Source organism: Colletotrichum fioriniae, assembly GCF_027942845.1.
Source record: "Colletotrichum fioriniae strain IMI 355084 chromosome Unknown scaffold_2, whole genome shotgun sequence".
In the NCBI taxonomy this organism is placed as follows: domain Eukaryota; kingdom Fungi; phylum Ascomycota; class Sordariomycetes; order Glomerellales; family Glomerellaceae; genus Colletotrichum; species Colletotrichum fioriniae.
Genome location: NW_027076838.1, coordinates 3,485,494 through 3,508,531, shown reverse-complemented (window position 1 = coordinate 3,508,531; position 23,038 = coordinate 3,485,494). Strand labels below are relative to the sequence as shown.

The 23,038-nt window shown below is 52.4% G+C and overlaps 6 protein-coding genes and 1 non-coding gene across 7 annotated transcripts; 5 read left to right on the top strand and 2 right to left on the bottom strand.

The window, feature by feature from the left end:
- Positions 1 to 570: 570 nt before the first annotated feature.
- On the top strand, positions 571 to 2,118 carry N0V96_002754 (uncharacterized protein; the record flags this gene model as incomplete). Its single annotated transcript, XM_053187198.1, has 1 exon — positions 571 to 2,118. One exon carries the CDS (start codon positions 571 to 573, stop codon positions 2,116 to 2,118), a length of 1,548 nt encoding a protein of 515 aa, XP_053054702.1.
- Positions 2,119 to 3,284: 1,166 nt separating this feature from the next.
- On the top strand, positions 3,285 to 4,472 carry N0V96_002753 (uncharacterized protein; the record flags this gene model as incomplete). Its single annotated transcript, XM_053187199.1, has 4 exons — positions 3,285 to 3,614; positions 3,808 to 3,925; positions 3,993 to 4,072; positions 4,167 to 4,472. The coding sequence occupies 4 exons, from the start codon at positions 3,285 to 3,287 to the stop codon at positions 4,470 to 4,472; spliced, it is 834 nt and encodes a 277-aa protein (XP_053054703.1).
- Positions 4,473 to 6,348: 1,876 nt separating this feature from the next.
- Positions 6,349 to 7,626, top strand: N0V96_002752 (uncharacterized protein; the record flags this gene model as incomplete). Its single annotated transcript, XM_053187200.1, has 1 exon — positions 6,349 to 7,626. The coding sequence occupies one exon, from the start codon at positions 6,349 to 6,351 to the stop codon at positions 7,624 to 7,626; it is 1,278 nt and encodes a 425-aa protein (XP_053054704.1).
- A 443-nt stretch (positions 7,627 to 8,069) lies between these two features.
- Positions 8,070 to 8,150, top strand: N0V96_002751. The gene has a single exon. It is a non-coding gene; the product is annotated as a tRNA-Gly (tRNA).
- A 129-nt stretch (positions 8,151 to 8,279) lies between these two features.
- On the bottom strand, positions 8,280 to 10,731 carry N0V96_002750 (uncharacterized protein; the record flags this gene model as incomplete). The annotated part of the gene is made up of 2 exons (XM_053187201.1): positions 8,280 to 10,568; positions 10,642 to 10,731. 2 exons carry the CDS (start codon positions 10,729 to 10,731, stop codon positions 8,280 to 8,282), a joined length of 2,379 nt encoding a protein of 792 aa, XP_053054705.1.
- A 1,867-nt stretch (positions 10,732 to 12,598) lies between these two features.
- N0V96_002749 (uncharacterized protein) lies at positions 12,599 to 14,659 on the bottom strand (the record flags this gene model as incomplete). Its single annotated transcript, XM_053187202.1, has 4 exons — positions 12,599 to 13,611; positions 13,686 to 13,769; positions 13,837 to 14,428; positions 14,555 to 14,659. 4 exons carry the CDS (start codon positions 14,657 to 14,659, stop codon positions 12,599 to 12,601), a joined length of 1,794 nt encoding a protein of 597 aa, XP_053054706.1.
- Positions 14,660 to 17,375: 2,716 nt separating this feature from the next.
- N0V96_002748 (uncharacterized protein) lies at positions 17,376 to 18,767 on the top strand (the record flags this gene model as incomplete). The annotated part of the gene is made up of 1 exon (XM_053187203.1): positions 17,376 to 18,767. The coding sequence occupies one exon, from the start codon at positions 17,376 to 17,378 to the stop codon at positions 18,765 to 18,767; it is 1,392 nt and encodes a 463-aa protein (XP_053054707.1).
- Positions 18,768 to 23,038: the final 4,271 nt, after the last annotated feature.

Genomic DNA, 23,038 nt, shown 5'->3' with positions numbered 1-23,038 from the left:
GGGAAAACTTCCATGTCATGATGTGACCGCTAATAGGCGCGGGTACGGCAGTCAGCTATGGGGTCGTCACTGTAGCATCAATTGCCGCTGCAAAATGAATGCTACCGGTTCTGAGCTGAAAATGCGACCTTGTTTTGCGAACCGAGAGGAAACGGTTGGAGCGTGTCCGCCATCCCACCGGCCGTGTCTTTGGGGTTTAGCTAGCAATGCAGTCGGCCGAATGCAAGATGGAAATCTGGGGTCATCGGCTAACTGAAGCCACCCTTTCGCATCATCCGCACTCATGCAACTGCCGGAAGAAATATAGTGAAGCACCGCAGCTGGGGCGCAATTTCCTGGGGCTGTAGATCAACAGTCAAGATCTTACGAGCCAATGAGACGCATGATACTGGAATTCACGATGTCCTGGTACCGAGTGAAAGAGATCCGAGATGGCCGAAAACACATTTTGCGTTTGTGACGAAAGTGATAAAACCGAGCTGATATCCCTCGGAATAATCGATCATCTCATCAGTCAAGCACAGGGCACTCTACAAAACAACACAGCTAGCATATCAACACATCGTCACGATGAGATCCTGGCTGCGCTCACTTGTCACGATCGCTGCTTTGGCGGCCCCCATCGCGGCAGAGACCTTCACCAACCCGGTCATATGGGAAGACCTCGCCGACAATGAGGTTCACCGCATCGGAGACACCTACTACTTGACCGCATCCACCATGCACTATTCCCCCGGTGCGCCCATCCTGCGCTCCAAAGACTTGGTCAACTGGGAGTACGTCAGCCACTCGGTTCCGGTTCTCGATTGGAACTCTCAATACGACTTGGCGGATGGCAAGAATGCCTATGTCAAGGGAATCTGGGCATCCTCTCTTCGACACCGGGCAAGCAACGGTCTCTGGTATTTTGTAGCCTGCGTGGAGTTCTCAAAGACCTATGTCTACACATCACCTGACCCTGCTGGGCCCTGGACCAAAGCCGGCACCATTGACACATGCTACTACGACGTTGGCTTGCTGTTTGACGACGACGATACTCCGTACGTGGCCTACGGAAACACCATGATTTCCGTTGCGCAACTCTCAGCCGACGGACTTACGGAGACTCGACGAGAGACGGTCTTCCAGACGCCTAGCGACATTGGTGCTCTGGAGGGTGCGCGGATGTACAAGCGGGACGGAAACTACTACATCTTCCTGACGAGACCGCCTGATGGACAATTTGTGCTCAAGTCATCCAGCCCTTGGGGTCCGTACGAAGTCAAGGTTCTTGCAGACAGAATCCCGCTAAGTTCGGTTCCGAACGCCGGGTCGCCGCACCAGGGCAGTCTCGTGGACACCCAGAACGGAGATTGGTACTACATGGGCTTCACGGACATCTATCCCGGCGGCCGCTCCCCCGTACTGGCTCCCATCACTTGGGGGGATGATGGTTTCCCGTCGCTCGTGACCGTCAACGGTGCTTGGGGAGACTACGAGTACCCGCTCCCCCGGGCGGATGTGCCGAGCGCTCTACGCACCGATGAGTTTGCCGGCACATCTCTCCGCCCCGAGTGGGAATGGAACCATAACCCTGATATCAGTGGTTTCGAGGTCAACGACGGAATTACGCTCCGCACCGTCACTTTGACATCGGACCTGTACTCGGCTCGCAACACCCTGACCCACAGAATTCGAGGACCAATTGGAACCGGCACCGTCCACCTCAACGTTGCGAACATGGCCGACGGTGACCGCGTTGGACTCGCAGCTTTGCGCGATAAGTCCTCTTGGATCGGCATCGAACGTGAAGGGGACGTGTATTCTGTCGTCACTGTCGGATGTTTGACGATGAACACCGACTGGACCACGAACTCGACAGGGGCAGTTGTTGAGCGCAGGCCATTGGGAGATGCGAGAGACGTCCACCTGAGAATGGTAGCTGATATTCGCCCTGGCGGGCCTGGTAATGCTGTCTTCAGTTACAGCGTCGATGGCCAGAGTTACGAGACCGTTGGCGCGCCTTTCGAATTGTACAACAACTGGGAGTTCTTTATGGGCTACCGATATGGCATCTTCAACTACGCGACAAAAGCATTGGGTGGCTCTGTGAGAGTTTCGTCGTTTACCAATGCTTAGTTGTTGGTATTGAGTCTCGAGGCTCTTGTGTAAACTCCACCCAAACAGGAAGAAGAAAAGAAGGTTCTGAAATTGTAAATAGCCAAACCCAAAGAACACGTAATGTGGGAGACTGAAGGGAACGTTCACCGTTGTATTTACCGTACCTAGATCATCGGATATGAATAATATCAGCAATAATTCGTAGCAGCTGACGCCCCTCGGTTCGTCCACAATTTAAAGTCACAATGCAAGGAATCGGAGAGAGCCAACAAACCGGGCAAAGCGCATCCCTTCCCCGCACTCAAAAGTCCGCATGCTCCAACCTCCAACCCCGAGTTGGTGAGCCCCCAACCACGCCGGGTAACCCGGACATAAGCGGACCCAATAATGGAGCTTGATACGCGCCAAAGGGGACCAGAGACCCGGAGGGAGACCTGGGGTATTTGAACGCGATGCTTCATTTGGATCCAATGCCGAGGTTTGTTGGGTCCTTATGAGGAACCCCTCATTGACATTGTGCCTAGCTCGCCTGCCCAGATGTGCCATTTACGGTCACCTTCTCGTGCAGCAGGCTACCTACATCCTATCAATCCTGACCCCGCGCGGCAGCTCTTCAAAGCCAGTGTCCCGGTCTACACGTGTACTATCTCACTACGGGCCGAACATGTGTGTGAAGTAGAGAGGGTTATCAATGGCTGTCTATTGACCATAGCACTCAGCTGATTCGTCATCGGAGAGCGGTCTGGGATGACCCCTGACGATCCGAACACCTCGATATGCATTAGTTTCTTAGAGGCTAGCTTTCCCCCAGCCCACTGATGAGTCTCCAAGCCTGTGGCGACTAAGGAAGCACGGCAATGGGGAACTGTTTTGTCCAAGTGGGTTTCCCATCGAAAGCTTTCCGCAGCTGCGGGAGCAGGTCTCAGTGCGGATATTGTTCTAGTTTGCTTGGCCGAAGGGGTCTCGGTGAATATGCGACGTCATGCAGGTCTTGATAAATACCTCTTCGTTTCCCCCGAGCTTTCCTTTGGCGCTGACGTTGGACAACGAGCCTTTGTTCTCCCCGGTCGTTCCGCATCCGTCTCTTGCTCTCACCTTTTAAGCCTCTTCTTCGAGTCCCTCATCCCCGTACACCTCTCTTGATTCTTCCAGTACAGTAAATCAGAGAGCTTACGCCACCCAAAATGAGAGTTAAGACTAGCACTGTCCTCACCGGCATTCTCGCCGCCACCGCCGCCACGGCGCAAAACGCAACGAGCACCTGCGCGACCGGCGTGTACATCATCGTGGCCCGCGGCAGCAATGAAGCTCCCGGGTCCGGCAGAATCGGCAGCGTCGCCAATGGCACTTTCGCTGCCATCCCCGGGTCCCAGATCGCGCCGCTCAACTATCCGGCGACGTTTGACAACTACTCAACCTCCGTCGCCGCCGGCGCCGTGGCCTTGAATGCTGCGTTGACCTCGTACAACGCGCGATGCCCGAACTCCAAGGTTGCGCTGTTGGGATACTCTCAGGTAAGTTCACGTCATGGTGAAGCTTTCGATATTGCGCATCCATCTGCATCAACGCCAACTCAGCTTCATGGGATGACATGATCTCCCAATTTACCAGAGCGCCGGAAAGAAGGGTGGCAATTGGGCGGGAAAATTGGACGACGGCTTGGAAAGTTACTTTTGTTTTCTTCCACTGACTTGCATGGAACTTTAGGGCGCGCAAGTGACAGGTGATACTCTGTGCGGCAGCGTCGACGAGGACGAGGGCGAGGCTCTCAACATTGAGTTCAATCAGACGGCGCCCGTTCCCGCATCCGTCGTCGACCAAAGTGGTTAGTAGACGCCCACCCAGTCACTCTTCGTTGACATGATGGTGAAGTGAAGCTTACACATCTTCAGTCATCGCCGTGATCCTCTTCGGAGACCCAACCCACAACGTCAGCGCAAGCTGGAACAAGGGCACGAGCAAGCGCAACGGAGTAGGTTCCACCTTGGCGAAACGTGGTGGCGGAATCAAACACCCACTTCGATTACCTAGTGCAACGTCGGACTTGCTGACTCTTTCTTCCCTAGCTCTTCCCCCGTGAGAATGTAACCAAGTGCGAGGCATACGCGTCCAAGATCGAGTCCTACTGCGACACGGGAGATATCTACTGCGATCTCGGCAACAACACCGCCGTTCACGGTTCATACTTTGCCAACTACACCGACGACGCAGTCGAGTTCATTTGGGCACAGTACAACGCCTCAAAGTCAACCAACGGTTCCTCGCCGACTGCCACCCCCACTACGGTTCCGGGATCCGGAGCAGCCGACTCTGCCCCGGGCCTGTTGATGTCCCTGGCTGGTTTGTCTATGCTGGCAGCTTTCATCTTGTAAGAGGGAGGCTTGTGTCACTGGAAAGCATGCTGGACGGAATTTCATTGGCCATGGTGGCAATCCACCGGCTTTGTAATTATTCAATAATGACCGCTACGATCTGAACATCCCTCCTAGAGCTTTCCCAAGACTTTCATCCCACCGGTATCTACAACTTTCCAAAACTCCACACCCGAGGATGCACTCGGTCCGTTGGCGTCGGACCGACGGCGCTGTGAGGGTCAGACCTCCGTCGTCCACGTTACTTTTCGAGAGACTCAATATGGACCCAATATGAATTCCTCTAATATCTACCAAGCCGGTATCACTCCGTTCAATTTGATATCACGTTCCATCCTCACCCGCGTGACATGGCCATCTCAAACAACACAGCACATGGAAATTGTAGCGCGAGTATTTCAAAATGCTTAGTTGCCACTGCTAACTACTTTACTTTTAGACCTGGGTTTGATCTTGACGACAATGTACAGACTACACCAGAAAACAAGAAACGTCTTGCAAGGTGCTATCGGTATTCACCACCAAGTCAAACCAAGACCATCCCAACAGGTTGCTACAACAACTTCGTCCAAAGCTAACACTATCGCTGTTTGATGACTATAATCCATGCACAATTGGGTTGCCTCACTGCAAAATTTGGCTTTGTTCCCTCTCAGCCCAATTCAACTGAATACCTATCTGCTATATCTTCGATTGAGTTGTAATGTTTGAAGCTTCGGACGAAAATTTGAGTTACAAATACCCAGAGATCGCTTGATTATCTTGTCCCTAGCTAGGCCACAGGCAAGTAGCACAAGATGTTGACATCTGGCTACAATTATGACTCGTTCACAGACAAGCCAGTCGAGCTGAAACTAAGGACATTCAAGGCTTCAAAGAGTGATAGACAGCCACATCACAACCAAGGCCGCCATGCCGTGTTCAGTGGCAGAAGAGGCCGTACGTGCAGATTTCCAAAAAGAGCGGATTGCTGTATGAAGGATAATCTGCCACCGAGCCCTAGGCCAGTTGTCCCGTTTGCAGCGAACTAGTAGAATGTCCACCACCCTCCACGTGCGGCTGACAATGGTTTCTCAACTCAGCTACAATCAAAACCAATTGTTTCAGGACCGCAGCTCGTGTCAAGTCCAATCAGACTCGACAGCAATTCACCCACCTCGCCGTTGCTGTGGATCATATTTCTTGGCATTCCATGGTACCAGCCCTCCATACCAAAGCTGGGTCTTTAAGGCGGGCCAAGACCATGGCTACCGGGCCTTGCCGTCCGGCTGTCTTGACCTCCTCGTGGGCTGGACCCTTGAGGGAAGAATCAAGATAAAAGAGAATCTCTAATTCGCGGCTACTAAGTTATGGGGTTGGTAAGTACTCACAATTACTTTTCTGCATTATACGCGTACCTGTCTACAGCTGCATCTGTTGGCTACTTTGTAAAATCTGAATCTGATTTCGATTCGCTAAGATCCAACATCAGGCATCGCGCGATGTCTCGCGCGCCATGTGTGAGTCTGAAGTATGAGTAAATCGAAGGTCTTCAGTACTAACTACTTAAGTGCACTTGTTCTTATGGTCTGGGCTCATCCATCGAACGGCAAGTGTCTGACAGTCGGCCCATAGAGCTCAGCTTCACCGGATGCGGCATCAGTGGGTGCAGCTTGGAACTTCAGCTCCAACTAAAGCATTCACATTCAGTGCCGTCGACCATGCCAGGGACTGCATTGCAGATACGTCTGAGAGGATCATCAGTGAACATTTGAATGATAAATATCCTTGTAACCAGCTCCTAAGCTGCACACACTCATGTAGAAGTTTCCATCTAAGCCAGCACAAACACTAAATCCTCGCCTGAAGTTTCTTCTTCCTGATATTGTATCTCATCATGTCTACCCTAAATCTCTTCCAACAGATCCATCTGCAGTCCTTGACCGCCAACCTAGCAGGTTCAATCGTGGGCCCCGAATGGATTCTCCAGGACGCTATGAACATCGCAGCCAAGCGCATGGTCAAGAAGCACCTGAGCCAGTACGGATGGGACATTACCTGGGGTCCCCGAGTATGGAAGTCGGATACTTCAAAATGGTACGAGGGCCTCAATAACTGCTGGATGGTGATGAAGGCGTCCAGTGTCGAGTATCCCGATGGATCCAAGTTCGACACATACGTCGTGGCAATTGCCGGCACCGCTGTGTTTTCGATAGAGGATTGGAAGTTCGAGGATTTTGGAGTCGACAAGGTGGTGGACTTTAATGCCTACACCAAAACCTTCAAGACCGGGACCGCAGAACAGCCTATCGGGGTCCAGAATCCTCCTTTCCGCGACATTCCGTACGGCGCCTGGGGGACAACCCTCGGTGCTTGGGCAGTCGCAACACATGCCTCGCCGAGCGGAAATCCGGGAGCTGGCTCAAACCTCCTAGACTATCTCGCTAATCTCAAGAAGAGCCCGGGAGACTTCCGCGTCATCTTCACCGGCCACAGCCTCGGGGGAGCACTTTCGCCCTACCTATCCCTGGCAACCAAGGCGAACAATCTCGTCCCGGGCGTTGCTGATATAGCGGGTGACATCCTCGCCCTTCCTGCCGCGGGAGCCACACCGGGCGAACAGCTCTTCAGCGACGCCTACTCCAAGCTATCAAAAGTGAGCGGCCCAGGCGGGTATCAGTTGTGGAACGCGGACTTTTATAATACCCTTGACATCGTCCCAAACGCGTGGTCAACGGACGACACCCAGGACCGGAATATTGACAAGATTGTATCAATCTACGGTCCTCTACAGGGCAAGTTCCTCACGCAGATTCAAGGCCTCGTGCAGAAGGCAAAAGATCGCGCCAAATCATCCGGCTTCACGTACATCCCGATCGAAGGCAACCCTTTCACTGGAACCCCTCCATCCAAGACTCCCACGAACTTTCTTTCCTTCATGTCCGAGGCCGTCTTACAGCATACGAAGGCATATCATAATGCGGTCAACGTCAGCGACGAGTTGGTAGATCTTTATACGACCATTATCGGCGCGCCTGAGGTGAAGAAGAAGTCTGCCCGAGTCTTGGCTAAGGAGATGCCGGTGCTCTGTAATGTTGATGATAATGAGTGGGATGATAACGGCGATGAGACGTACCCATTTGATTGTATTCTTACTGGAAAACGGGTTGCGTGATAATCAAGAGCTGTGCAGGAGTAGCCTCTCAATTAATAAGACTCGAAGTTGAGTACCAGCCCAACCTACCTTACTTTTTCATCGGGAAAAATTGTTACTTTTCCGACCTTACCCTCAATGCTTTTCTTTTACTTCCATATAACAACTGATGATAAAACTATCGTTTCCAACGGTGGCTTTGAGGTCACTGTTGCTATCGCCAGGGGATGCCTGAACATCTCCTTGCCGCGAGATGTCCACACTCGATTTCCTGAGGCCACACTTCCTCCAATCGAAGTAACCGGCCATCACTCTCTAAGAAGTACGAGTGACTCTGAGTACGAAGGATCGTTGCTCACACCGCTGACGGCTGTGGGATGGCCTGCCGTCAACCACCCCTGCCCCGACTGGAGCATCGCGATCGTAGGATTGGACTTAGGTGAGCATGCTCGCAAGGCGTTCAAGCGTCGATGGTTTAGTGGTAAAATTCTCCGTTGCCATCCAGCAGCGTCGGGGAGCCGGGGGTTCGATTCCCCCTCGACGCATTTCCTTTTGCTCGTGTCTCCATTATTATAGCTTTTGTCCCAAGGCGTGTGCCATCTGCGTTTTACTGCTTTGGATCATCTTTATTGCAAATGTGCGGGGCCTGGTGTTGACCTGTTGCCATCCATGAATCATGCTACGTAAAGAACTTTGAACACCCAACCGAACTGTTCGGCCTCAATAAGAGCCTTATCCACCTTGATCTTCAACTCAGTGCTGACTCCTGACCCGCTGATCTCCCACTCGAGGTCCCCAGCGCCTTGGACGCTGAGAAGACTAATGATATCTCCTTCAACAGCGGGGATCGGTGCCTTGATAGAGATCCAGCCGTCGACCACGATGGGCTCCTCCAAGAAGACCGTGTAGAATGCCTCATCCGTCTGGGTGAACCTAACATCTGGGCCTCCAACAATCTCGCTCTGCACGAACCAGTACGTGGTGTTGAAGATTGCCTCCTCATGGGCCTTGATCCACTTGCCCGCCTCACGCAGGTTATCCATCTCAGCCTGGACGATGGTGCCGTCGGCCTTGGGGCCAATGTCCAGCAAAAAGTTGCCATTTTTGGAGACCATATCGATAAGAGAGTACACAATTGTGGTGGCATTCATGTACTCCTCGGGCTTCGTCGCGCGGTTGTATCCATAGCTGTACGGGTCCATGCCGCGGTTGCTCTCCCACTTGCGCCGTTGCGCGGACGCAAAGGTCTGGTACTCGGGCGTGTCAAAATCAGCCGCCTCCGGGATGCCGCAGCGGGAGTTGATGGCGACCTGTCGACCCTCAGCGCGGGCCTTGTTCCACCACGTCGCTGCGAAATCTTGCGTGCCGTTGGCGGCGCCGCAGTCGCACCACATGATGTCCGTACCGTAGTCGTAAGCGAGAGTCTCCATCTGCGGGACCATGAGGTCAGTGATGAAGTCGTTGACGGGGACACGGCCGGTATAGGGTTCGAGCTCGCCAGTGTACGGGTTGGAGGCTAGCACGCCAGGCCAGGAGACAGCTGATGGCGTGGGGAACTGGACAAAGCCATAGGGGCCAAAGTCTGGGTTGAACCACTCCGGAAGCGAGAAGTAGGTACCTCGCTTCAAGTCGGGCTGATAAGTCTCCGCAGCGTCGAAGAGCTCCTTCAGAAGATCGCGCTTGGGACCGTAGTGGATTGAAGAGCGGTTGGAAGTTTCTCCAGCATCGAAGAGGGCGAAGCCGTCGTGGTGCTTTGTTGTGAGGACGAAGTACTTGGCGCCGGCGTCAGCGAAGAGGTCAACCCACTCTTTGGCATCGAACTTGGAGGCGTTGAACTCCGGGAAGGTGTCATCGTAAGCCCAATCAGGACCGTAGGTGTCAAGACGGTATTGGTAGAAGTTGGAACGATCGCCTTCGGGGTGGTGGGTAGAGTACCACCAGAACCACTCGGCGTAGCTCTCGTACGGGGTCGAGTTGCCCCAGCCGGTGACGGAGTACGGGCCCCAGTGGATGAAGATGCCATACTTAGCATCATCAAACCACTCCGGACTTTCATGCTTCGAGAGACTCTCGCCATCGGCAGTCCATTCGGTCAAGCCGATCTCAACGTCAGCAAATGAAGTCTTTTTCCCGACACTGCCGTCGTCGACGTGGACAGCAATATTGACAGGACCGTTCGAGGCGCCATTGGTACCGACGACAACAACCTTCTGGTCTCCTGGGCACAATCGCTTCAAGTGCCCAGGGCTCGTAGTGATGAATCCATCTCCAGTAAGCGTAATCTTGAGGCCGTCGCCAGAGACGCACTTTGACCCGGCATTGTTGACAGTAACCTCCACAACCTGCGTCCCATTCCCGATCCACTTCTGCGTCGGTCTCACCGACTGGACCGCCACATCCGGGGCTTGCTGCCAGAGGGTGATAGCGAAGACGTGAAGCCGGCCCTCAGTCGCATTATTCTTGTCCGGCAGAGTGATGGAAGTAAGCTTCTTTCCAGGCGGTAGCGCAGTCGTCCGTTCAAAGATGTGCGAGGTGTTGAAATCGGAACCGTTAGCTGTGTACCGGCTTGGGAAAATGATCTCTCCGCGATTGATGGTCAGGAAGCTAAACCAGTTGAGCGTGCGAAGCTCGTACTCAGAGGTAGTGTTATCGGCGTAGTTGAAAGACACGTTTCCGCTAACGGTGGCGCCTTCGACATCCCCCGCGACGAGGAATGAGGCGGAGAAGTAGGAGCCGTTCTGCGGGACTGAAATCTTTTGACCGGTGCAGATGAGGTTGTCGGGGTCCGTGGGGCCGGTGTAGCCCGGGAAGCTGTACTGGATGCCCGTGTCGGTTGAGACAAAGTCCGGGCCTACGATCGGCTCGGGGAAGGATTGATTGAGGGCATCGAATGATGCCTCCCCAGGTTGACTACCGAATCCTTTGTTGTTGAAGAGGGGGGTCAGGTCGAGGGCGACGGATTTCTGCGAAAGATTTCAGCAATAGCTCTCAATTGCAAAGCCACGTTAAGCTACCGAGCTACCCAGAGATACTTACACCAGAGGAAGTCGAATTGGTCACCGCTCCGAGCGCAAGACCGCTTAAAGTGAGCGCCGAGAGGGCATTGAAGCTGTTGAGTCCCTTCATCTTGACATGCGCAACTCTGTGAAGCTCAATTGCTCTGTCTAGACTAGATCGCAGCAGCAAATCGCACTTCGCAGCCGAGGAAGCTCACCCATTATTAACGGTGCCATCAGCTCGGTAGCGGGGGACTCTGGCGATCCATCCCCTAGTGGGATGATTTCCCCCTCAATTCAATTCATCCAGCAGGTCGCTGCAGTTCGACTCCGAATGGAACGGTTACATTCTCCAAATGAGAAAGTCCACTATTCATGTCACCATCAACATTCGGGGAGAGGCTGGCATAGTTGGGGTTGCCGGGTAGTGAGGGGCGTCGCTGATAAGACTAACTAACAAACACTGGAGAATGGAGATAGCACCACTTCCCCGGACGTCATTGAGACAGGGATTTCCAGGTTGAGCTTCGTATCAATGGGTCTGTCCTGCAAGGAACGCTATCGCGGGTGATTAACTATGTTGCCGATGCCGGCTCTTGTCTACGCCGTACTGTTTCCTGTCAATTATCAAGGAAGCAGATCCATTGAAGCAATGTTTATACTTCTCCAATCGATCGCTAATACCGTGCACAGAATGGCTGTTCATTCACCACTTTCTACTCGTAACCAGTGCTCATGGCCAACGTTCTCCCCTTCAACTTAGCTCATATGTGGCATGAACTGAGCATCAATCAGGAAAAGACGCAGCACGAGAATAAGACTCATTCGAGTCAAATCAGCTAATCAGGCTTTCACTTTGGGGTTCACCTATGCTTTGCTTCTTGACAAATTTCATAAGACTTGCCAAGCCTTTTCACACCAACGCCAGTGCACTCTAAGCGAAGACAGCTATTGAGTGAGCGACGTCAGTTAGGCATGAGCCAAAGTCAAGTAAAGCAGTGGCCCTCCGCCTGGACGTGGCCACAACTTCATCAATATGTCATCTCCTTAGAGTCAAATCTTCATGTTCACAGACAATCATGGCTTTGAGTGCATGGTGTCTGGATTGCGTGACGTGACGCAGGGGCAAACTGACATTTCGTGGGGTAGGAAAGTTCACGTCATGACCATCAAATCGAAGGCTTTGACTCAGTCCTACTAATCGAAAAGTCATGTTGTCTTGATTATTTGAGATTCTTGATTGGGGTATTTATCTTACACGTACCCAAGCTGAAGGATTTGATGAATGTTTTGTGGCCAATCCGCACATAGCCCTCGGCTTTGCATAACCAGAAGAGCGGTTGACACTTGACAGCCATCGCACACAGGTGCTGCGAGTCTCGGTCTCGCGCTTGTTTAGCATTGTCCGTGTTGGCTGATGTTCGGCTTGGCACTCTCAGCCGGAAACGGTAAGAAGGGATGAGAGATGGCTGCGAACTAGTATTTGGAAAACATATTTCCAACATTTGACAGGCGGGCCGAGGTTTAGTGTTTCTTCTTCTGCAAGAGGCGCAACGGGGTTAATGGGAGATTACAGTGCCAGTGCCAAAGAACGTGAGCCCTTCCCTTGGGTCGAAAACTGGAGCCGACGATCATGTTTGACGGAAGCCACTTTTTGTTTCTCTCGAGCAGCCGAGAACCGACAACTTTATTTCGAGTTCTGGCTAGAAATGCTGGTAACAACAATTTGTGGTGTCGAAAACAATTGTTATTAATTGAAACATGGAGAATTGTTCGTAAAGATTCGCAGTATCTGATGATGTTTTTCGAGTATTACAGTAGCATAGATCCAGAGATAGGTCACCAATAATGTTTCTTCTATTGAGTATTTTGAACCCCTCAAAGCCGTCTGAGCTTGCCCTGCAGTCGCCCGACCGAGGGTACTATGATGAAAAGAATACACATCGAATATTATTCGCCATGCTACCTAGAAGACCACCCTAGAACAAAAAGAAAGCCTAGAAATGCTGTCCCAGACGTCGTCTCACCGGGAACGACTTCCGTCTCATGATCTCAGACCTCTTCTGCTCCACCGGCTTCTGCTGCGCGGCAAAGTTGGTCATCATCTCCCATGTGGCCATGACGCCACCGTTCTTCTTCGACTCAGCCATAGCCATGAGGTCGGCCATCTTCATCTCGAAACCTTGTCCCATGGGGAAGGGGGCAGCGGCCGGAGGAGTCGCGGGCTCTTGTCTGCGGGCGGGGCGGCCAGGTGCGCCAGCGGGCTTCGGGGCGTTGGCGGGTCTAGGAACGCCAGCGGGTGCAATTCCGGGCTGGGCTTGTCCAGGCTGAGCACCAGTGATGCCGCCGCCTCCCTGCTGAGGGGCAGGCTGGACCAGACCTCCACCACCTTGCTGAGGCCGGGGCTGGCCCTGTTGGGGCTGCTGGCCGGGCTGAGCGCCTTGTTGAGGTGCGGGCTGAGGCTGAGTGCCAACGGGAGTGCCGGCAACCATCATGGTGAGGATAAACTCGCCGTCGATTTGGTTGACAGGAACGGCGATACGAGCATTCTCTCTATCAAGGAGAACCTGGGCGTTGATTGGACTGAAGGTTTGAGCCAGAAGAAGCTGGGTCGCGGCCGGGATCGCGGGACCGACGGGCTGCGGCTGCTGACCGTTTTGAGGCTGGTTCTGCGAGTTTCCTCCATTGTTGTTTCCATTGTTACCGTTGTTACCGTTGTTGCCATTATTTCCGTTGTTGGGTCCAACAGCGGGAGCGGCTCCGGCTGCAGCTCCAGCACCATTGCCAGAAGTGTTGCCATTGCCATTGCCGTTGCCGTTGCCATTCGCGGGAGGCTGCTCAGTTGCAGTGCCGTTATTGGGTTCCTGGCGCTTGAAACGAGGAGCCTGCAGACCACCAGTCGCACCGCCGGGGTTCTGGAGAACCGGGCGTTGGGCAATTCCGAGCGTAATGGAGGACTGGGGCTGGGCTCCTGCGCGCATGGCCATCGCCATGAGTCGATCAACGTTGACTGATGTTTCATATTCCGGTCAGTGCCGAGTTCAACAATGAGACAAAGCTTAATCTGCAGGAAAAAAGACTTACGCGGCATCTGGACAACGGCAGTCATGCTGTTAAGGCTGGGAACGACACCAGCCAAGTTGCTGGTGACGAGATAGCGGTAGTTGTCTGTCATTGTGTATTAGCGGCTTGCCATACACATAAGCGTGGGCTTTGGGGTGATTAGGCCACTCACTAATGGACATGATGCCGTTGGTGACCATGTCAGTGCTGATGCCATTAACAACATCCGTGCGGATGCTCATGGGCTGACTGGCTCTGATGGACATGCGGAAACCGTCATTGAATTCAGCCTCTTGGATGCCAGATCCAGCGATGTTAACAGGCGTGCCGAAGGGAGTCAAGGAGACACCGAGTTCGCTCGTTTGGCGACCGACCGCGACGTACTCTCCATCGATCTGGTTCAGCTTGACCATGCGGACGGTGGCGTCGGTGATGTTGACGCTCTTGGCTCCCTCCATGATGATCCACGCCTGACGGTCCCTCGAAAGCATCGCCACAAAGGTGTTGTCGGCTGTGACACCTGCCTGCGACAGCATGTTCTGGTCAATGGGCAACTCGATCTGGGCGCCCACTAGGTCGGTGGCTCCATTGGTTTGAATAGTGAAGGAGTTGCGCGAGAGTTGAACGAAAGGCTGTCCCGTTGAACCGACGACATGGCTTGCCGGGAGAGGGTTGGGGTTCTGATTGACGATGACTTGGCGTTGCGTCTGCGAGAATGTCTCAATCTTGGAGTTGTCGGGGAACACCAGGCTGTTCAGTTGCATCTAAGATGTCATGTCAGTATATGTGTATGATAGTGAAGTCAAGATGCCTTGACCATCTTCCTCTTGTGAGGCGAAGAAGATATCATGGAGACCAAAGGCCGGTGTGCCAAGAGGCTAGTGACTTACATCCCCATTCAGGTTAATGACCTGGTTGAATTGAGCAGATTGAATCTGAGCCGCGACCAAGCCAGCAAACAGGAAAGAAAGATGTGAAAACTTCATGAGCGTCATTATGATTAACGAGGGTCAACCACCGGGGTTGTTTAAGCGCACGAAAAGGAAAAAAAGGAGGATGACTAGGGAAGGAGAGACACCGTTACTAAACCCACGGGTCCTAGGGGGAAGATGTTTGTATAGCAGCACGACCAACTCGAGGGATCATCAGCATTCAGACGAGGGTCAAGTAAGCTTAATCTCCTCGGGAGGAGAAGCGCGGCTGGGTCTTGGATATATGGCAAGGTACAGATTCGAGAGACCCATGGCAATGATGACCTGCCATGCCACATGGCGGACGGCCGGCATGGAATTTGATCGGGTGGTCGGACGTCTAGAGGCAGCGCCCAGCCGAAGAGGAGCTCCATCCTCCAATCGCATGAGTTGTCTGGCGTCGGCTGTGCAAGAGAGATCGCTGCAGACGCCGCTCCCATCCTCTTCCGGCCGCACAATCTGTTGATGCTGATGCGCCCCTGGGAGGAAAGTAGGTGTAAGGGGGCATCGGGCTTAATCATCGGACCAGCACGCTTCCGACCAAGATGGCCTGTCTGGGTGCCTGGCCTGATTGTGCCAGACTGGTTGGTGCCAGTCTTTGCCAGTTCTCTTTGCAGGCGAGGAAACACAAAGAGGGGAGTCAAGATGGGACACAGATCCGCGCCGAGGGATGGGGGATGGGAGCATTTTTCGTCCGGTCACGAGTGAGAGGAGGAGGGGGAGAGGGGCAAAGAGGCTCAAGGCAGGGCTTCGTCGGTTTCGGTTGGTGTGAGACGAGTTTCGTCGTTTCGAGCCCGGCCGTGTTGGGTTTCATCAGATGAGGCCGGGCGGACAGAGAGGCAAATGTGTGACTATGCAGGAATTTATGGCTTACCTCACCCATTTCGCTATGTAGTGTAAAGTCGAGTGCCTCCCAGTCTCTCTCAAGAAACAAGGTGGCATTACCAGAGGGGGCGAAGATCATAATAATGACGGATCCCGGGGTCCCGTCTCTCCCGTTTGGATCTTCTTTGCCAAGTCTAAGTGGGGATGATTTTCGTTTCGTCGCGGCTGATGTGCAACTTGGGAAAATGCTTGGCGAATGCTTGACCTCGCGCGGCTCTGCAGCTAAACTTCTGCATGTTCTGACCTTCTGCTATGTCTATGTGTTCATGTTCCCAACCCGCTTAGTACGACTCAGCTATAGGCTGTAGCCCTCCTCGTTGAGTCTGCTCTTTTTTTTTCTTCTCTCCCACATTCCTCCCCGCCCCTCCCCATCCCTCTTGAGTCCTTGACACTACACCTTTACTTACACCCTTGGTTTGCCCACACACTTTTTCTCGCTTGATGACATGACCCATGCGCTCTGCCTTATTGCTTCTGGAAGATGGCCTGTCGTCATCACCAATTCGCTATCGCATTCATAGCATGAGATTATTGGCGGTTGGCCTCCTTGTGCAAGTTTGACTAGGCGTATGATTGAGCAGTTCCACGCTAGCGGGCTGTCTGTGCTCATTTACACGGTCACATCAGAGGCGATCATGATGATGGGGGACCATTCCCTCGGAGTGGCCTTGGGCTAGACAGCCTCCATTCTCTGAATCCCGTCAAGAAACTAGTCATCGCCTCAGAATGATACAGCCGGCGGGCAGACACTACAATGCTGAAATACAATGATGGGTTGAAGAATCACCCGACTCGCCATCAAATGTGCTTCATTGGCCATTGGGAAGGGATGTTGCTAGTTAACGCCACAACCATCTGTACTCTACGAGACAGATGACAGAAGACTTGTTCTTCACTCTCCATCTCTCACTAGCGACGGAGATGCCAGATGGTGTTGACTCGGTCAGTCTAACCTGATTCTTTACCCAATCACCCGAGACGACTTGCCCTTCTCGACTCGACTAGGCAGCACGCACCACCTCCACCAAGGCGGACTAAATCTCCGACTTGGCGTTTGTATGCAGGCACCAAGCAGCGTTACTACGAAGTCCCCTGCTGAGTCGAGCAGAGTCTCATGAAGACGAATCCTTGCTCGCCTGCTCAACACCAGACTTCACTCAAACCCCAGGTCGCCCCAGCTCACCCCAACTTCCTCAAACCACTTTGACCCCTTTCGTCTGCTCGATATCGTCTGTTCCCATTTCTCCCACATTGGCCCCCCCTCTGTCTTTTCTTAGAACTACATATCCTTAGCTAATGGTTGTTCGTTGCTTTAACACTCTTCCCTGCCATTCTCGTCTTGGCGTTGCAACACATTGTTCTTGGCCGCGACATCTGGAGTGCTTCGAACGCAACCATCACGACTCCCCAAGCGCTGATGCGCCTGATCTCTCTTCTACCCCTCACCCTTGACATCTTTCAGACCAATATCTTTTTCATCCAAGAAGCAGTCACTTTGTTCCGTCTTCAACCACCAACCTACCTCTTGCGGACATTTGATATAAGCCCTTCCACCGTCCTGTTCATCTGCACACGTTTCCGGGCCGGTGAACTCTTTCCGATCTCAGTCGTGTTTTCTTTACTCTATCTCACCTAATCAACTTTCTCTTTTTGTCATCGAAGTGGTCGGACGCCTTTGGAAGGCCCACCATTCAATCACTCTCCTTTAGGACCATCTTGCCTAATCATACACGCTCACCACTTCCTTTCGCGTCGCCTATCTCTTATTTCCCTTCACCTTACGTGTGTGTTGTTTCTTGTTCGGTCCACTCGAGCTAGTCTTTAGTTTCTACAACATCCAAACAACACCGCCATAATGCAGTACTCTTTCGTTCACGTCTTTGTCTTTTCGTACCTGACTGCTCTCGGTCTTGCCCTCCCAGCTGCCAGCCCGGCGCAAGGCAACTCGTTGGGCAGCCACCGGTTCCTCGCGCGAGGTGTCAGACGTCTGGATACTCGGGCTCCTCAGCAGGACCAACAAGCTGGCGCCAGCCAAGGCGCAAACAACACCGCCAACACTGGCGGTGCCGGACGCAATGGCGTCAGCGATGCTCAGGTTATGAATGCCGTCATGTCCTGGATGCAGGATACCGCAAAGGTTACCAAGTTCCTCAATACCGCCACATCCTTCACCGGCGCCGAGTTCACCAAGCAAGCCACTATTGCGCTCAACGCCGAGATCGACGAGCTCAACCACAAGATGGTTCTCGACGCTGCCTTCCAGGGAACGGACATGGTCACGCAAGCCAACAACGTGCTCGACACTCAGGGTAACTTCCAGCAGGTTGTCGACACTCTACAGAGCATGGTCACCAACGGTCCTGACACCGCGCAAAGGGATGTCAACTCCATCAACCAGAACCGTTGTGTCAATGTCCTTCCCAACATCGACATGTACTTTGCTGCCGCTGGCGCACCTAACATTCAGTCCGTTCGTCCCACGGGATGTTTGGAAGTTGAGGGCGCCAACGTTACTCCCTCGGTTCCGCCACCAGCGGGCGGTGCTCCCGCTGCACCTGCGGCGACCACCCCGCCGAAGGCCGGCAATGGCAATGCCAATGGAAACGGAAACGCCAATGGCAATAACAGCAACCAGAACCAGGGCAACAACAATCAGAACCAGAACCAAGGGAACGGCAACCAAAATCAGGGCAATGGCAATCAAAACCAGAATCAAGGAAATGGCAACCAGAACCAGGGGAACGGAAATCAGAACCAGGGCAACGACAATCAAAACCAGGGTAATGATAACCAGAACCAAGGCGCCGGCAACCAGAACCAGAATCAGGGCAACAATGGTGGCCGCAACGGTGGTCAGGATATTGGCAAGGGAGTTGGCAACAACGGCAACGCCAACACCAACACGAACACGAACACCAACCAGAACCAGGGCAACAACAACGGCCGTCCCCAGAATCAGAATCAGAATCAGGGCAACCGCAATGGTAATGGAAATGCGAACACCAACACCAATACCAACACGAACACCAACAACCAGGGCAACAATGGAGCTCCGAATAGCAACCAGAACAACGCCAGCACTGGTCTTCAGCCTGCTACACTTGGCTCTGGCAACGCCAACGCGAACAACGGCAACAAGAACCAGGGCCAGAGGCAGCCTCAGCAGCAATCACAGCAGGCGCAAAGCCAAGGCGGTTCGTCCCTCAAGCCCGCGACGCTGGGCTCGCCAAGCCCCGCTGGCAACTAAACGCCACACGATCTTGCCACGAGGGGTCACCTACCTCCCCCCATTTCCCCAAAGGTGGCCGCGCGCAAAGTTCGAGACCCCGAGACGATAAGCGCCCACTTCTCGCTGGGCGGATTTGACCGAAGAGGGGGTGACACTAGTATGAATCCCGACATCTGCGACCAAAGTCTGATGTTGGTGACGGAAAGCTTGAGGCGACACGTGTGGTGGGCCCTACGGAGCTGGGTGTAAGTGGCGTGTGGTCTGCTTCTTCTTCTTCTTCATCTCTGTGTTAGTCATGTGTTTATCAGGGGGGTCAGTCTCTTGCGGTGTGGGTGGGAAAGCAGGGAAAGGGTCCCTCGGTGCTTTGGTGCTTTTTGGTATTAGTTGGAAGGCCTGCTTAAAACGTTGGTCAAAAAATCTGTTCTCTGTAACATATCATCCCGTTCTTCTTACAAAGCACTAGAGCATGGAATCTTCTTCTTAATCACGTTGTTGTATAAACCCTGTCAATTGTAGTTTGAGCGAGTCACACCCTTGTAAATAATTGGATAATCCTACAGACTCTGTGCTCGAAACTGATCCAAAAGCTGGCCCCATCCTTGGAATGTTTAGAATATCGTGAAACGAAACGTCAGATTGTGCCCCTTGAGATCCAGGGGTCCTGCATGTAGGATGTCGCGCAGTTGAGCCGCTTGGATCGCTCGGCCGAATCCGCCAGTCCCCATTTGCAGATCATCCCCCACGTCGTGCTCCGGAAGTTGCGATTGGCTCCCTCGTCTAGGCTGGGGTCGCCTTCCACAGTTTCGGGACGAGGGTATGGGAACCATGTTCAATACAGCAACAATAATTCGCGAGGTTCGAGTGAGCCTCAAAGGGCTGAAGTCTATTGTCTGTGCTCCATTCTTCTCGCGCGCGAAATCGCGAGGAGAGGGCAGACGATATGGCACTGAACTCAGCCTTGACGTTTTTTCTCTTAGATACATTCCTGTGGCTTCTATGCTTTGGTGTTCAAAAGAGGCCCAGTGCACTTGGAATCTGCCATGATAAACCTTTTCGTATTCGACCACGTGAGTGAGGTAGTCCTAACATGAGTGATTTCCAAAGGTTGAGACCAGATAGAATCCTGTCGAGAAAGCAAATGCTCAGACCATCCCCGTCTCGCTTCAATCCCGTACCTGATCCGACCTTTGTGCTCAACTTCCATCTCCTGACTGTCGTTCGAGCCCCTCTATCCGCGATGTAACAACCTGGTGCTACGATACCATGATCACGCCGGGCAGCAAACACCAGGCTCTATCAAACATCAATTCCCGAGAGGCTAGGTCGGTTGAGTCGGATCTCTCCCTTCGAACCCCGATCTTAGTCATTCCTCCGCTGCCGATCGGTAGCACTTTAAACCCCCCTGTTAGGTCGAAACGGGCAACCCTGACCCTGTTTCGTTGTGTACGGCGTAAGGGTGTAAGGCGATTGGCCACATCGGCGCCTGAGACAGGGAGCAAGCGAACGCATGATGCTGTTCTGACAGTTAACGATAAAATTCGTCAGTTCGCGAACCGGACCGACAAGATTCTTCTTGGGGGCTCCATTGGGCGAGTGCCCAGTTTATCTTGGCATGTCTCTGTATGCGTGGAGCTATCGTCTTTGCGGAATCTTCTCCGTCAGACGAGACGTTGGACTCGCGAAGGCGCCATGTCATCTCGTCGGCTATGATGTTGCATCCCACGCATCCGTAATGTGGTGGATCCTTCGGCCCCCGGATAAAGTAGAAACCTCTAACGGCGATCACGTCCTTTTCCGTTTCGATGATCACCCACGGTCCATGAAGCCTATCTCGAAGATCTCAGGGTGCCTATGAGCTTAAGCGATGGGGCCCGATTAGGGTTGTATATATGTTTATGGTGGGCGGACTTAACGAATATCGAGTATGGCATGGATAGTCAAATCCCCCGGATCAGCATTGATCTGAGCTTGCTGGAACATCACAATGCAACTTCTATGAGACCCGCTGCAACTCATGCTTTCTGAGAAGATCTGCGACTGTAGACAACGACTTCAAATCTCGGGATAACAGTGAGCCGCATTCGCAGCTGCGTCCTGCGACCAAAAACATCATCACGAGGCCACGTAGCAGATATGAAGCGTCGCTTTTCAAAACCTGGCTGCCACAATGCGTTTCGGGCCAACGATTACATTGTCAAGCATGATAATCAGGGGAGGCATTCCTCTTTTTTGCTGTAATAACAGAATTCTTTAAGTCTGAGGGAGCTTCTGTATGAACTTCTTCATAGTTAGGTAGCCGACTTCATTATCTACGGCTATATGCCTGTCCTTCATATTACAGAACCTAAGGAACAAATAGGCGTACGTCATTTCAATGATCATAGCACAAATCGCGATTCCCTATCTCTGAGGAATAACCAAGCCCCATCATGCTTGAATATTTTATCACTTGAAATCTTGCCTTTTTCACCTCACTCTCCTAAAACCAACGTCTTTTGATACGGATAATCCTGATGAAGCTTTCAAGTGAATGTTACTCTGTTCTGTTATCCAAACCCTTTCTCTATGGAAGAAGAAGTTATAGACGAATTCTAGCCTTATGTCAATGTGAAAGTTGAACTTCTTTGTCGTTGCTGTCAGTCGAGCAATGGTCTTGGCAATAAAAAGTTTCCTCAATCTATGGCCTGGTATTTAAAGTGCATAATCTAACACCGGGAAGTCAAGGGAATCACTCAAGAAGGCGGAAGACTGATCTAAGTGAATAGTCCAATTAAGGTACTTTATGAACTTGGTGTTACAAAGTGTAAGGCTATTCCAAGTTTTCAAGACTGCAATAACACATTACTCATTTGGAGTATTCAGAGATATCATCAGACAAAACCGCGATAGATGGCAGATCTTTGGCAGCCGAAACCTTTCGCAAAACCTTGCTATATCACAATCCAGGGCACCCAGTTTGACTAAGTGGTTTTCCCGGCTGAAATTACCAACATCATGATGGCCTTCCAACTCCTATTGCAACTATCAGTCGATTGTTGACTGTAGAAGATTACACGCTTAGTTCGTCAAGAAGGCTTTTATATACCAAACTATCTTCAAAATGATATTTCCGGCCCGAAGTTGAATTAAATCTAATGACAACAAGCTGAAAGAACCTCCTACAGGACATGGCTTTCATCAAGATACTAATCGTAAATCAGGAGCAACAATTAGCAATCTTTCAAATTGGCCACACAGATTGTTTGGGGCATCATTTGCTCTTTGAACAAGTTGACGTTCTTGACATCATGTGAGCATCTCGAAGCTTCAACCAATGATTCAGACCGTACTTCACTTCCACTTGAGGCTTAGCCAAGTGGGGCGATATGTGGCTGTGCAAGGATGCCGAGGGTTAGACCAATGAGGAAATCTGATGACGTCCCTGAAACACGCGTCCAACTCTCAGCTGGGTGCCTCATCTCCCCCTAAAAAGGCCGGCCTTGAGTCCTTGACACCTGTCAGTCGACTCAGACTAGGTTTCCGAGAGGCTTTCTAGGGCACATGAAGGCGAAAGCTTTTCGTCCCAGATTACGAGCATTCAAGAATGGCAGACACTAGCAGGTTCCACTGTTTCATCAGTCATTCGAACAATCTTGCACCGGCAGCATCAACGGCACTTGAGCCGCTGGCCGGACACAGCACGCGGTACGTGGTGCCACACTTGCGAGCAACGGAGTCTTCGTTGGACATTCTAGGCTAACTTTCTATAGCAATTCAAAGTAAGCGTTGCCGACTCTGGTGAGATCTTGGTACCGACTTTCACTCACACTCACAGACAGGATGTCCACCTGGCAGCGCGTCGGGCCCGCCGAACACGCCAGAGACATCGGATGACTGAAAGTCACGATGTGGCCCATCAACGACACCTGGACCAGACCACGCAACGACCCGAAAGACTGCCACCATCGCTTGACTGGGACATTGACGGAACTCTCATCGAGAAATGCATGTTCCATCACGTCCGCCGGGTTACCATTCCTGGATTCCAAAACCTAGCGCTCATGACCAAGCTTTGGAACAACTACATCATACCGCTAGGCTACTATTCAGACTCAGTTAGATATGCTTTGGTAGGGCTCGGGCTGTCGCACAGAGCCTTCCTTGATGGCTATTCGCATGCGAGCAAAGTAACGGAACATCAAGATTTTGCAAGTCTGGCCATGGTGTACTATGGTAAAGCGCTCAAGTCGATGATAGCGGACAGAGAGAACCTCTCTACCACGTCCATCAGGATTTCCCTCGTCTCTTGC